Below are 16094 nucleotides of genomic sequence, written 5' to 3'. Positions count from 1 at the left end.
GTACAGTGGGGCTTCCCAGGTGGCTCAACGGTAAAGAATCTGCCTGCCAATGCAGGAAACGTGGGTTTGATCCCTGGGTTGGGAAGATACCCCTGGAGAAGTGAATGGTAATCCACTCTAGTATTCTTGCCTGGGGAATCCCATGGACAGAGGAACCTGGTGGGCTATAGACCATGGGGTCACAAAGAGTCAGACACAATGAGTGACTGAGCATGCACACGCGTGCGCACGCACACACACACACACACACACGAGTACAGTAGTATGGTTCAAGAAGAATTTATATCTACATTACAAAGAACTTAACATTTTCTTCTTTTAAAATGGCCTATTGACATTTTAGTAGTTGTTTAGGAAAGTTCATTGTTATACTTCCTTACCAATTTATCATTTACATGTTTAATAAAACCCAAAATCAACCTAGCATAATCACAGAACTATTTTATGATAGGATGTCTTGTCTGTTAGATGGGGTTTAGCTGCAGCATCTTCCTGATAAGTTCGTGACTACAGTGGCCAAACATCTTGTTAAACCCAGGATGAGTTGTACCCATCAATCTTTAAAATGTCTTGGAAATTCCAATCTTTCAGCATCCACATGACATCTCCCACGTTGTTTTTCACATTCTAAAATAGAACAGAAATTCTTTAGCAGACCATGTGTCCTTAATTTTGATTGGGAATATATTAACATATCTATGACTCAAACAGAGACACAGCTTTCCCCTCATCTTATTTTTCTGTCTAAATAGCAGACTTTTGGTCAGTGTTCCGTGACTCCTGTCTTCCTGAAAGTCAAATGCCTGCCTTCACACTGACTGTGGAGAGAGGGTCATCCAGCTTCCATGTCGACCACATGTAAGAAGGAAGGGGGAGAGAAAGAAGAGACGCTTCCAAAAAAAAAAAAACCAAAGCCAAGATCCCTGACAAGATAGCTGTCAGCTGAGTAGCACTTTAAATTATGTGTTTAGAGAGATCATCAAGAAAAGCACATAAGGTAGGAAAAATAATTTTCAAAAATTAGCAGTTTTTAACCCTTCATAGTGTTAAACTGAAAGAGATAGACCAGAGTTGAAAAATCCAATAGAGAGATGAGAGAAGAATCATTAAATTGTGGGTCAAAGGATTCCAAGAGGGCAGAGAATTTCAAAGGAAAAATGAAGAGCAAAATAGTGCTATAGTATGATACAGACTAAAAATTAGCTCTCAGGGTTTATAACTGGTGTATCACTAATGATATTAGCGACAACAGCAGCTTTGGAAGTCACTGGTGCAAATTAATGAGATGAGAGTTGAGGAAGTTGGGACTGTTCTTGTGAGGAGCCTAAAAGAGAGTGATGTGCCAGAGAGGGAGAAGGGAGCTTTAAAGAATGATCTGACCAAGAGAATTTTTTGGAGGTAAGGTCTTTGGGGATGGTGGAGACTTGAGCATGATTGCAGGAGCCAGTAAAGATGGAGAGATTGCAGATTCAGGAAAGAGATGGAAAGAAATGCAATCCAGAGCAAATGATGAACGTCAGGAGAAGCAGATCAACTCTGAGGCTGGGTGAAAGCGGGTAGAGATGACTGTGGGTCTGGATGAGTTTGGAGTGGGAAATTCAGGAACCCTAAAACCTGATGGGTATAAATTCACTCAGGGAGCTTCAGTCCTGAGATAATGGAATCAGGTAGTGGTTTAGCGGATGAGCAGTACAAGTCAGAGTGCCTGGGTTCAAAGTCAAGTTCTACTTGGTAATTGGAAGTCCTTGGGCAGGTTACTGACATCTATACCTCATTTTCCTCATCTGTAAGACGAGTTAAAACCTTGAACTCCATAGGCAGACTGCCAGAGTTTGGAGCTAGTAAGCTCTCCAGCCAGCTAGCAATACATACTTGGCAAGTCGTTTAACTTTTCTATACCTTAACTTCTCCTTCTGTAAAATGGAGACAATAAAAATGTCTACCTCCCAGAATTACTGTGAGGATTAAGTGAGTTAATATTTATGTGTCTGGACCAGTACCAGGCACATTGTTAATACTACATACGTTTTTAAAAATGGTTCATTAAGCAGTGTTGAGAATCAAGGGCCTAAGAAGCTACAACTTAGATTTATGGGTAGATTCTACATTCTTTTAAGATTTCTCACCAAAAGTGCTCAACTACCAAAATATGTAAGTGAAGAATGAGCTTTTTAGCCTTGACCCAGGATTGGAGTTTCTGCATGGCTGTCAGGACATAACGGAGATATGAAATCAGATGACTAACAGGAAGGTGGATGTGGGGAAGACAATTGTATCTTAGAAGCAATTGCAAAGACTTTGTCTTTTATTAGGATTGAGTTGCAAAGCCATTGGAAGGCTTTGTTTAGAGGAAGGAAGGCTGACACAGGTTTTTAAACTTACCCTGGCTGTTACGTTAAAAATAGAAGAGCAAGATGGAAGTAAGACCAATCAGAGGCCAGTACAAGATCTGCCTAAGGGATGATAGTGGCTTGGACAAGGATGAGTAATAGAAATGTGCTTGAGTGTTTAGCCACTTAGTCGTGTCCAACTCTTTGCAACCCCGTGGATTGTAACCCACCAGGCTCCTCTGTCCATGGGATTTCCCAGGCAAAAATACTGGAGTGGATAGCCATTTGCTTCTCCAGTGATCTTCCTGACCCAGAGGTCAAACCTGGGTCTCCTGCATTGCAGGTGGATTCTTTACCATCTGAGCCACCAGAGAAGCTCAGTAAGAAGATTTCATCAAAGATGAGAAGTGGTCAGATTCTTGATATTTATTTTAAAGAATGTACAGTCAACAAGGTTTGTTTGTTTGTTTGTTTACTGATTATGTACTCAGTATGAGGGGAGGAAGGAGTCAAGATTGATTCCAAGGTTTTTGGCTAGAGCAACTATGGGAATGAATTTGTCACTTGCTAAGATGGTAAAGACACCAAGAGGAATAAGACTTTGGGGACTGGGTTGAAGATCAGGAATTGAATTTTAGACATCAGAAGTTTAGATGAATAGTTTAGATCAGAAGTTTAGATGACTAGTGAACATTTGAATGGAGATGTCAGGTAGACAGTTGAATATATGAGACCCAACCTCAAGTGAGACGTCTAGATGCAGACATAAATTTGTAAGTCTTCAGCATATACTGTGCTTAAAGCTGTGAGATTGGGTGTGATCATTTAGGCAGTGTTTTTAGAAAGAGAAGAGGTCTAAGTACTGAAGCTGTGAGCATTTCAACTTTAAGAGATTGGAAAGATGAGAAGAGCTAGCCAAGATAGTAGTAGCCAGTTAGGTAGGAGTCCAGTTCATGTGCATCTGTGCATTTGCGCAGTACACACACACAGACAGGCACACACTCAAGTTTTTGCACATGCATACGTGCACACAACATATCCTATATGAAGACAGAATGATCAGGGATACCAGCTACTTTTCTTTACGGATTACTTGCAGGAAAATTTAATTTCTCTACTTGTAGGAAAAATTAATTGGGAAACCAGGTGATTAAATAAGGTAGCTTGATGGGTGTAGAATCAGAACAAGGTGTGTGTGTGTGGTAGGGGATGGTCTTTGGGTCTCCTCACTGGCGACTGTAATTAAGCTGTGATAACCCAAAATGCCGCCCTCACTTTGGAGCATACATATTCCTGAGTGGTGTCATAGGACCATTTCCCTTGGACGTGGCTTTAAAACAGATGGCCAAAGTTTTCCCAAAGGAGCTGCTTTCTCTAAGCTTCCACCCCTCCAGGAGGCATATTCTTTCTTTAGATATGTTAATGTACCTCATCTTGTTTCCATTAAGTCTTGTCCTCAGAGTTCTTATACTTTGGGGGGTGGGGGACGTGTCACTATTTCCTTTGATTAAAATACGGACCTTCTACCTAGAAAAATATGTACATAAACTCTAAAAATTTTGTGTACAGTTTTACAAGTCCATGAACCCAGCTTAAGAACTCCTGTTTGAAGCGGACCTTTCTGTTTTGTTGGCTCGTGGAAGGTAAACATTCCTTTCTTTGAAAGCCCTCTTCTTTATTGTTGTCTCCTGTACCACTTACTAGTTACAAAGCTGGTCTTATGATCTACACCATAGGGTTTTTATGTGAAATTATTTAATAATGAAGTAGTCCCGGCACTTCAATGAGTGAAATCTTTTGTCCGAAGAAGGAGGTAGACTGTCATACCATATGCCTTCCTGTACAAAAGGACTCAGTGACGTTCTAGTGTGTGCGTATACAATAACACAAATGTGCAAGGCTCATGGTCACCAATTCTGAAATTCAGCCTTTAGTAAGTGGTGTGTGAATCTTACTATAAAATGCTGCTGCCTAAACATTTAAGAATATATATATATATATAAATATTATTAAAGTTTGGAGGTAACAGAGGAAGATTGAAAATATTTGCTTAAAAGGTAAAAAAAAAAGCTGTCCAGAATATTAAGAGCAACACCCATCTGAACTTCACAGAAAGTGTCATGAGAGTGCCAGTGATTAGAGCTGATCAGATATTTGGCTGTCCTTTTCAACCAGAAGATGGATTTGAACCAGATTACTACATCCATGGTTTAGTTTTGAAGAGAGAGGGGGGAAAATAAAGTCAATTATTTGTCTCTTTGTTCAAAGGCCTTTTTTGTATTGTAGATCCCTGAAAAGCTGGTGGAGAAGCCAGCCTTTCACATCCATTAAGGTTAGCTCTGAAACTGTTGAATTTGATCTCTTCCATTTGCCATCTGGATACAGTAGAGAAAAAGCTATTCTGCATTGGGTTGCTGGACACCATCCAGAAAATAATATGTCAGGGGCATCAAAGGCTTGAGGCACTTGGTCCAGTCTGTCTAATGATCACAGGCAGGGTCTGCTCTCCAGTTTTGTAGTATGTTTTATTTTTGCAGTGACAATATATATCCCAGTAAAATAGATCACAAGGATTACTGCCAACTTGTCAAAGCTAGGATTCTTCCATCATACACTTCAAAAAAAGGGGCCAGATTTTAACTGGGCAAAGCTTGACTCCCAAAACTGAGGAAGCTTCATCTCATCACAACCTGTACCCTTTCTTAAGGAGAGCACTTAATACAAGGAGGATTTTAATTCCTAAGATTGTTTCATCTCACATCCAAATGCCATATTTTCAAAGTCTTCTTAAAACTGACCTCATTTTAAGTTGTATTCCTTATCCTCCTTATAAGTGGGCCCAGTATCTGGCCAGCTAATGACCAAGCTGGCAGCTTTCCAGGATTCTGACAACCACATCTCATTATTCACACCAACTGGAGCCAATTGTGGCTGGATTTTTTTTTTTTTTTCCGTTCTATTCTGTTATTTAAAAATGTGGATAGGAAGCAACAGCAAGCAATGGCATGTCATTTGGTATCCTCTGGGATTGGGAGGAGCCTTGCATAATAGGTCCTGTAATATCAAGGGCATATGGCTGTGTTTTAAGTAGCTAGAGGCCATCTAACTCTAAGCTCTGATAAAGCAAGATTAGTTTGGGTCTTTGCAGATTGTATTTAGGGATTAGTTTATAGCTTCTGCAATAGGTATAATCATAGGGCAGTTGCTGTTCTGTCTCTTATGCTGGTAGGGGGTGACAGGAAGAGTTGCCAAGCCCTAATCACGGACATTACTTTTCTTTGTGGACAGGAATGGTCGCCAAGCAATTCCCAAGTCTCCCATGCTGACCTCGGAAGCTGGAGAAACCCTGGCTGCGTTCTGGCCAGCTTACCGAAAGCGGTGTCGTGGACAGTGGCACTCTGGTTGTGTGCCTTGTTCAGGTTATCCGGTAGATGGTGGTGGTGGTTTAGTTGCTAAGTCATGTCCGTACTTGTGACCCCGTGGACTGTAGCCTGCGAGGCTCCTCTGTCCATGGGATCCACCAGGCAAGAATACTGGAGTGGGTTGCCTTTTTCTTCTCCAGGGGATCTTCCCAACCCAGGAATCGAATCTGGGTCTCCTACATTGCAGGCAGATTCTTTACTGAGCTATTATTCTGCTCCAAAATGGTACCATCCACACTCTCATTGTTTAGATTTTATTCTCAGAATCTTCCTGTTCTTTTCCATTTAGATCCTGCATTGAAAACAACAAATACGTCTCCTCCATTAACAAACACAAGTGAAATCTCCAAACCATACATCAAGCAAAGCAGCATTGTCCCCACTAAGCTCTGTGCACATGCTCACAGCTTGTGTTTGGTTATTACCAGGATGGACTAGAGGCTTCCCTGGTGGTTCAGTGGGTAAAGAATCTGCATACAATGGAGGAGACACAGGAGACTCGGGTTCGATTGCTGTGTCGGGAAGATTCCCCAGAGAATGAATATGGCAACCCACTCCAGTATTCTTGCCTAGAGAAGGGACAGAGGAGCCTGGCAGGCTACAATCCAAAGGATCGCCAGAGTCAGATAACACTAGGCACTCACACACTCAGTGCAGGCTGGACTAACCCTTTATGTAGTTGGTGAGTTGTTTTTTCTATAGTTTTTACCTGCTCTCAGATCCCCTCCCTGGCTTAAAAGCAAAATGAAGGGAAGGCGGTGAAGTCAAGTCATTATTAGAGCCAGACTTCCTGGCCCAGCCACCTCTTTCCCAAGTGACTTACCCTCTCTGTGCCTTACTCACCTTACCTGTGAAATGGGACTAATTGTATCACCTACTGTTTTGTTACAGGTTTGTTGCAACAGTTAAGCAGCAATGTGAAGAAAAGAGCCTGGCATACCACAGTGCTCAATATATATTTGCTACTGTTGTTGTTATTATTTGATGTACTTTAATACAAATGGATTTAGTTATCTTCACGTCAACCAAATATTTAGCATTTTGAGCTCTTTATTATTCATTGAACATGAAAAAGATTTTGAGTTCTGCTAAAAGAATTTTAGGGATGCACAAGCAGGAAAGATTGGAGCAAGGGCAGATCACACTATTGCCCTGCTGGCTCTGAAGCTGCAGCAGAACACAGTGAGTTGGAGGAGCTGAGTGGCCCCATTCCTTATATAAAGTCCCTATAGCTATAGCTGGGGGCTTGTCCCGGGGCTCAGCGGTAAAGAATCTGCCTGCAATGCAGGAGTCGCAGGTTCAATCCCTTTGCTGAAAAGGGCCCCTGGAGGACGAAATGGCAACCCATTCCAGTCTTCTTGCCTGGAAGATTCCATGGACAAAGGAGCCTGGCAGGCTATAGTCCATAGGGTTGCAAAGAGCCAGAAACAGCTGAAGCAACTTAGCATGCATGCTCAGCTCGCTGGAAGATACACTCCAGAAATGCAGGGATTATATCTTTTCCTTCACCTTTGTTTTACCAGTGTCTAGAACTGAGCCTGATCTCAGCTCAGCCCCTCACAGACTCCTGTGATTTTTTTTTTTAATGCTTACTTACTTGGCTGTGTTGGGTCCCAGCTGCAGCATGCAGTATCTTCCACTGCATGTGGGATCTTAGTTCCCTGACTAGGGATCAAACCCAAGTCCCCTGCATTGCAAGGGGCTTCTTAACCACTGGACCACCAGGGAGTCCCTTTTTAAAAGATATTTATTTACTTTTGTCCTTTAAAGAAAATTTTATTTAGTGCCATTATCTGTCTGGACCCCTTCTTAGTTTTAAAGAATCCCCTCTGTGTGAGCTTTGCTGGGTACAGTGGCCTATGAGAATTAAAATACTGTTTTATCATCAACTTAGCATGGGCCTGATACCCTCATGTGTAGCTCTGATAAACTTGATTAGGCCAGAGACTCTTTACCTAAAGCCCAGACCCAAATGCTGGGATGTGAATTACCAGCAGCCTGAGATAGAGGGTGCAAGAGATCAACTTGACCTCTTAATAAGGGAAGAGGGGAGTCTGGGGAGCCTGGCTCCAGGCAGGCTCATAGGGATGGAAGAAAGGGCAGGATTCACCTGGTAACAAACAGGACCCAGGCGTGGTCCTTGAAACTGCTCAATTCAATGAGCCATTCTTTGACCCAACTGGGGAGCAAGAGAAGGCGAAGAAGGGAGTCTCTTCCTTCAGTGAGTTTTATCTGTCATAGAAGAACAAAGGCAAAAACAGCTGCTGTGGCATAGGACCCCATTTAGCAAGTAAGAATGGAAAATCGGGAACCAACAGAGACAATATTGGAGATACCAGGTAGGCAAAAATACAAGCAACACAGTGTAGTTTTCTGGACAAGGAGAGGGCTTTGAAGTATGATAATAAAGAGTGTCAGTTGTTAGATTCAAAGAGGTCTTTGAAGAACAATAAGGCAGATGAGGCTGTTGGAGTGAAGGAATAAGGAACAATTATTGATTTAGAAAAGCTGTAGTAACTTGGTGGTTGAGAAACCAGTTTATGGGGAGTTAAGAGTGGTGGTGGCAAGTATAGGGTTCTCATGATAATTTTGGGGAAGAGTAGAAAAGGAAGAAATAACTCCATATAGGGCTAGACCTCTTTCTGTATTTCTACACAATGGGAAAGAATGTATAAAGAGGTAAGATTTAAGATGGAAGAAAGCAGAAGAAAACTTGATGGATAAATATTCTTAAGAACACAAGAAGGTATAGAATTGGTAGCACTGTGGGAAAAGATTAATGTTAGAGGGATTTTCCTCTCTAACACAAAAGAGGAAAGAAGATCGTTATCTACATGGAAATACTTGGCAGTACCGAGTAGGGAAGCTGATGCTACATATTGAACTCAGTAAAGATGGCCTAGGGTCATCTAATGAGAGGGGAGCTCCTGGGTCTTAAGTAGACTAGAGATTTAAAATTAGCTGTAAATAAAATGGACCAGTGAATTGCTAGGCATGGCGCCATAGTCATTGAGCTACAGAATTCTCAAGGGCAGGGATCATATATTGCTCTTGTATCCCCACTGGTACAAGAACACAGTGTTTGTACCATGGTTAGTCCTCAATAAATATTTGAATGGATAGGTGGAAGGATGGGTGGATGGATGGATAAATGGTCGGGAGAAAGGAAGGGAGGAAGGAAGGAAGGAAAGCAGGATTAGTGGATGGATGGATGGTCTGTTATCTACATGTGCGTATTGAAAGTTTATTTTAATTGAATTAAACTATTCTTGACCCTAAATGAGGGCCTAGGTGAAATCAAGTATAGTCATTAGACAAGCCCTTAACAGTTTGCAGTTTGGAAACAGGACTTAATGCATGACACCTTTTGTCTAAGCCCTCAGTTTTTGTTCAGTTTCCTTAGGATGAGGGATGGCAGTGGTATTTTGGCAATGCTGGCTGATTGAGTTGTTATATCTAGCACACATTAATCTGCTGCTTATAGCTTCTGGCCCAGGTTCAGAAATGTCGTATTTGGGCCTCTATTTGCAATTTCAGGGTCCCCCAAAGAACCTGTGCCTTCCTGCTTTTGCCTTCTCATCTGAGTTACTAAATTCTGGTAACTTAGATAATTCAGATGTCCTTATTTAAAGCTGAATGACTGGCTTGTGTGTTAGACTTGGAACCCATGTTAGGAATTCTGTATCAGATGTAATAAGTGAAGATCCAGATTTCAGATTTAATGGCTTGTACTTTTACAAGTAAAAAGTAAAAGATGGAAGGGAAAGGAAGGCAAGGATGGACAGTGCTTGAAAAAGAAAAGAACAAAGACTTCTAGTCTTTTATTTTTCTAAGAGGAGATACTGGTGATGACACTCCTTTAGTCAGTAATTATAGTTGGAGCACCTGTGGTATACAGAAGCATGAGACTAGTAAAGTGTAACTTTTTCATTGGGAAAACTGTTTTATTATCCTTTATTTTAAAAATAGCATGGGCTTGTTTTTATTTTAAATCAGTGAATTAATATTCCAAATCAGTTGTTTCCTAGGGAGGGGAAGTTGAAATAATTCTGATACTAAAACATACATTTCTGCTCAACTTGCCAGTTAATGTCAGGAGTTTGCTGTTTCATTACCACCAGGGACACTAGTAGGACCAAAGCATTTTTCTCCAGGTTGCTTTTGGTTGTTCGGAAATGTCACAGTGGAAGCCCTGGCCCCTTGAACCAGAGCAACAGCAGGTGAGCAAAGGAGGAACTGGATTTCAAAATATTTTGTTTTAAGAGGTTATTTGTTATGTTGAAGTCATCACACAACATCTGATGTTGATTTTGAGATTGTTAATGTATCCTTTTTAAGCATTCAGATTAAAAAACATAAACACATTTCCACTCAGTTTTCCCATAAATCCCGTCCCCTCACTCAACTCAAAACATCCTGACCCTGCAGTGTTCTGTTGTGTTTCTGCCCTTGCTGGATTAGGCGTGCTCCTGGGTTCCTTGGGGGCGGGGCAGGGGCGGGGGCCAGGGAGTTGGGGGTGGGAACAGCGCACGCTGCCTCTTCCAGAAAAAGGAAATAGTGCTGTATTGTAGGGTAGGCACACTCTACCTAAGGGCAGCGCTAGTCAAAAATCAAATTGAATTTACACTGTGAGCTCTTTGTATACTTGCAAATGGCCTTCTAACTGTACCTTGTTAAAATAAAATCAGGAAATTATCACATAAAATCCATTCTGAACCTTAAAGTAAGATTGCTTACGTTCTGAGCAGAGTTGAACAACTTTATCAAGGGTTCATAGAAATAATTTTTTCAGCACATTTTATTCCAATACTGTGTTATTAAGGATTCAGCTAAGATTGCAATACAGGACTTTCCTTGGCAGTCCAGTGGTTAAGACTTCCCCTTCCAGTGCAGGGGGTGCAGGTTCGATTCCTGGTCAAGGAGTGAAGATCCCATATGCCCTGGGGCCAGAAAACCAAAACAGAAAACAGAAATAAGACTGTAACAAATTAAATAAAGAATCAAAAAGATCTTAAAAAGATTGCCATACATGAAGAATTTGGAAAGGTGTTCTGATAGTTGTAGATGTTGTTGACTAAAAGATGCATAGGGAACCTGGGAAAGGATAATTTGAAAATGTCCTTCTAGTCTTGTGAATGTCCTTCCCTCATTCTCTTCTTCCCTGGGGACGCTGAGTAAGATAAGACCAGACTTCCAGCTCCTGCACTGTGGAAGTGTCATACAGTTAGTATTCATTTCTACCTCACTTATGTACATATATTAAACCTCTACTCTGTTGATGTTAAGAATGTTAAGAAACATGGATCTTGCCCGTGAGAATTTCACTGGCTGGTGAGGGTAGCAGAATTGCTGGAAAAGTAAATTACAGCCCAATCCAATGCTGGACTAGAGGGAGAACAAAGCATTGTGGGTACTTAAAGGAGCAACTAACTCAGCTTAAACCTAGGGAAGCTGGGGAAGACTTCATACATGTGGTGACAACTGAACTGAGTCTTAAAAGATAAATTGAAATTTGGCAGGTGAAAGGCACGCCAGGCAGAGAGAAGTGAATGTGCAAAGGGTTCAATTTTGGAAAGAATATGGCTTCTTCAGGTAACTAAAAGAAGTAGACAATTCATGGAGTGAAGCAGTGAGAAAAAAAGGCTGAAAAAATACATTTAACTTCTTAAGTCTTCTTGGGTCTTCTTAAGTCATCAGTGCTGGTGGGATAGGAACCAGCAAAATTGCTACAAACACAAGAGAACTTGCAAAATACTTTGTTATGTAATTCTTCTAATAGGTCACTGGGCTATTTATTCTCCAACAGTGCTTTTTTAAAAAAAATTGTCATCAAGATGGAAAATAAAAAAAGAAAATCATCTATATGTTATACTTTCGTATAACTCAACTGATGACATTTCAATAGCATCCTTTTCACACAGCTGGGGTTCTGCCTGTCTACACAAAACAGCTTTGTTTTACGTGGTACATACATTTCTCGCTCTTCATTATTTGATGGTTATGACACAAGCATCTGCAGTTACTTTCTCAATAACTACGATTATTTAATAGTAATATAAAAAATAAGTTAGTGTTATTTTTCACAAAAATGTCCAAGAACTGAGGCAAACACCAGTGTCGTTTGTGGTACCAAGTATTTAATCATTAATCATTATTCAGTATATAGTAATTTGTCATCTAAGTAGCTGAAAAATAAGGTACTGCTTTGAAGATGTACTTTCAAGCCATCTGATTGAAACTGTTGAAGATGGGAATATTCTGTTACATATACTAATTATTTTTACTTACTAATATTTAGTCATAAAAAAGAATTATGTGCCACAAAAAAATTTCCAATTGAAGAGGAAAGGGTCTCAAAAATGCCAAGGGAAATTGTATTTAAAATCATTACAATTTGAAAGTGAGTGCTGCTATGTGGTGAAGTTGTTGAAAATTTTTGATTTTTGACTCAAAGTATGTTTATAAAAATAGAATATGCTTATATGTATATAAACTATGTAAAAATAGTCAGATTTGGAAATTTATTGGAAAACTGTTTACTTCAAAAGGGACATGACAAATATTCATTGATGAATAAAGGTAGGTTTTTAAAATTGAAAATCAAACTAAAATATAAAGGAGAATAATTATTTTGGTTTCTATTTTACAACTTGATCAGCACAAAAATGCACAAATTCCAAATAAAATAATTGGAATCAGAGAAATGAAACTATGATACTGTATTACTTTATAAATGAGATAAATGTTTCTTCAGCTTAGTTGATGATAAATGATGAGACAGTTTAAAGCAGAATGAAAAAATGTCATCAATTTGTATAAACAATCAGAAAAAACAAGTCTCCCTTAATTAAAGAAATAGTCTTGAATTTCATTGGGCACAATGAGACAACTGACTAAGGAATGCAGAGTTATTTTGTACATGTATACACACACAGTGTGTGCAAATCAGAACTATGACATTTCCATTAAACATAAATAGAAAATTGAATGTGGGGGTGGTGAAGTTTTAAAGGAAGGGCTAAAAACTCAACTGTGAAAAACCCTAAGGTTTAATAACAAGAGTGGGGCTTCTCTGATGGCTCAGTGGTGAAGAATCTGCCTGCAATACAGGAGATGTGAGTTTGATTTCTGGGTCAGGAAGATTCTTCTGGAGAAGAAAACGGCTGCTCACTCCAGTATTCTTGCCTGGGAAATCCCATGGACAGAGGAACCTGGCGGGCTACGGTCCATGGGGTTTCAGAAAAGTCAGACACACATTAATAAGTATAAAGAATTGGAAACTCTGAAATGACCTCTATGCTGACACTTCTTTGACAACACAGCCTCTGGATCTGCATAAGTTACCAGATTTTTCAGAACTTGTATAAGAGGCTCAAAAATGTGACAAGCAGGAAACTATGTGGCATGCTGAAAATGTGTTGGATTATTTGTTCTTCAACATTATGGGCTATCATTGTTAACTTCCTGAGATCTTTCAAATATAAAGAGGGATGGTGAATTAATGATCAGCTGACACTGGTTTCCGAATGTGAATTTTACCTTTCTTCCCCCCAAGTTTATTTCATACAAAGCATTATAAGAATTCTTTCTAGGAAGTTCCCTAGTGGTTCAATGGTTAGGGCTCCACATTTTCACTGCTGAAGCCCGGGTTCAACCCGCGGTTGGGGAACTAAGATCCCACAAGCCACATGGCACAGCCGAAAAAAAAATCCTTCTAAAGAGCTTCAAAGAAAGATTATAGATATGTTTTCTTAGTTTTTAAGAGAAATAGTTCACTGTTTATTATCTAAGAAAACTTGTATCTCAAAATGATTTGGGCTGGGGTCATTATGCCAAAAAATCATCTCTTAAGGTTTCAAAGAAAAAAAAAAGCCCTTTTGGGGGAGAACAGCAGTGTTTGTTATTGTTCAGTCGCCAAGTCGTCTGATTCTTTGCAACCCCATGAACTGTAGCACACTAGGCTTCCGTGTCCTTCACTCTCTCCCGAGTTTCCTCAAACTCATGTCCATTGAGTCAGTGATGCCATCTATCCATCTCATCCTCTATTTTTCCCTTCTCCTCTTGCCCTCAATCTTTCCCAGCATCAGGGTCTTTTCCAGAGAGTTGGCTATTCGCATCAGGTGGCCAAAGTATTGGAGCGTCAGCATCAGCATCAGTCCTTCCAATGAATATTCAGCACTGATTTCCTGTAGAATTGATTAGTTTGATCTCCTTGTTGTCCCAGGGATTCTCAAAAGTCTTCTCCAGCACCACACTTCTAAAGCAGCAAATCTTCAGCCCTCAGACTTCTTTATAGTCCAAATCTCACATCCATACATGACTACTGGGAAAACCATAGCTTTGACTATATAGACCTTTGTTTGCAACGTGATGTCTCTGCTTTTTTTACATGCTGTCTAGGTTTGTTATAGCTTTTCTTCAAATAGTATGTGTCATACTGCTTCATCAGAAGAATGATGCACAATCAATATTTTTTGGACCAAAGGAAATGGTATTCGCTAAGAGTAAGTTTACATTTTCCGAGTTATTATTTAGTGTGGGGAAATTTCAGATCTACTGTTTAAATGAAAGGAATAAATGGAGCAAAGCTAACTATATACAGTAATTTTGTAGAAGCAATGCAAATATGATCCTAGACCTTTGGTTTTTCCCAGAACAAAGTAGCAGCAACTCATTACATCCCTGTCATTGCTTTTAGCTATTTGTTTATTTGATGTGGGCTGGATGGCATCACCAACTCGATGGACATGGGTTTGGGTAGACTCCAGGAGTTGGTGATGGACAGGGAGGCCTGGCGTGCTGTGGAATCGCAGAGTCGGACACGACTGAGCAACTGAACTGAACTGAACTGAACCTAATAAAAATGCTTCCTGACCTCAGCACCACTACCTGCATATGTGTGGTTGTGGTCTGGCCGGTCATGATAGCCAATGCAGAATGCTCGTGTTCTAGTCTGCCTGGCCCCAGCATGGGCTTGGGCAGCTCTGGAGAAGAAGCTCAGTATCCTAACAGACTGACCCTGAAAGACTCATTGCATTAGTTTACCGCATTATCCAAGTGTATTATTCTTTAAGGCTGCATTAACTGTGTCACAAACCAGATGGCTTAAAACAACAGAAATGTATCCTGTCACATGCCTGGTGGCTCAGAGTCTGAAATCAAGGTGTCAGCAGGGCTGTGCTGTTCTGCAGAGGCTTTAGGGAAGAATCCTTCCTGGACTCTTTACTAGATTCTGGTGACTTGTTGCAAACACGGGTGTTCCTTGACTAGCAGCTACATCACTGCCATCTCTGTCTCCTTCGGCACATGACCGAAACCCTCTGTATCTTTATGTGTTATCTCCTCTCTGTAAGGACAGTAGTCATTGGATTTAGGTCCCACTCTAATCTGGTATGATCTCGTCTTAATTACATCTGCAAAGACCCTACTTCTGTGTAAGGTCACATTCTGAAGTTCTAGATAGACATGAATTTGGTGGAGAGACATACTCAACCCACTACACCCAGCAATGGAAATGCTCTAAATTTAATCTGACCTAGAATAATATCAGTTGGCATATAAATATTTTTTACATTTGGGTTTTAAATTATAGATCCTGAAGATTGCTCTTGTGGTTTTAATTGAATATGATATTGGCTCTGATGCTAAGGATGATAAATGAAAAATAGCATGTTATAAAATATTAACTATAAATCATTAACCTGGAGTTTCTAATGAGACTTCTCAGTTGCTTAATTAGCGTTCATTCAGGGAGCTACTGGCCCCTGCCAGGTCTGTTATCTGTATGTGTGTGAAGTCAGATTATGAAGGATTTTATACACTAACTTGAGGGGTTTGGACTTGACTCTGTAGAAAAGGACAAACCAGTGGAGATTCACTCTTTTAAAAAGATAGTTCAGGTAGTGATATGGAGGATATCGATGCTAGACAGAAGCCACTGAAACAGCACAGGTTAAGTGATTGCAGATTAGACTGTTGATGGAGAGGGAGTAGTGAAATTGTGTTGGAAACTATCCCTGAAGATTTAGCAATTGGTTAGGTAAAGTTAATAATAACAGCTGATTTTTTTCCAGTTTAAGATATATTTGACATATTGTATGTTTAAGGTGAACAACAAGATGGTTTGTTACCCATATATATTGTGAAGTGGTTACTGCAATGAAGTTAGTTAACACATCCACCACCTCACGTAATTTTATGTATATAAATGCAGTGAGCACATTTAAGATCAATCATAGCTAATATTTATTGAGCACTTCCTTTGTGCCAGGCACTATTTTAAGCATTTTTTATGTACTAATATATTTAATTCTTATAATGACCCTATGAAATAGTATTAACA

At 40.1% G+C, this 16094-nt stretch overlaps 1 protein-coding gene across 4 annotated transcripts in view; it reads left to right on the top strand.

Annotated features, from left to right (window-relative positions):
- Window positions 1-16094, top strand: part of WARS2 (tryptophanyl tRNA synthetase 2, mitochondrial) — a 102864-nt gene that overhangs the window by 13309 nt on the left and 73461 nt on the right. The window contains exon 1 of one of the 4 annotated variants that reach the window (XM_018045978.1): window positions 9828-9972. The exons of the other annotated variants lie outside the window; for them this stretch is intronic. Within the exon in view, the coding sequence (XP_017901467.1) occupies window positions 9928-9972 (45 nt within the window). The 5' untranslated portion in view covers window positions 9828-9927. Of the gene's footprint in view, window positions 1-9827; window positions 9973-16094 lie in introns of those variants that run through there. 4 annotated transcript variants of the gene reach the window in all.

The sequence above is a fragment of the Capra hircus genome, chromosome 3, assembly GCF_001704415.2.
Source record: "Capra hircus breed San Clemente chromosome 3, ASM170441v1, whole genome shotgun sequence".
NCBI lineage: Eukaryota > Metazoa > Chordata > Mammalia > Artiodactyla > Bovidae > Capra > Capra hircus.
Note: the sequence above shows the minus strand (reverse complement) of the source record. Positions and strands in the feature narration are given on the sequence as shown.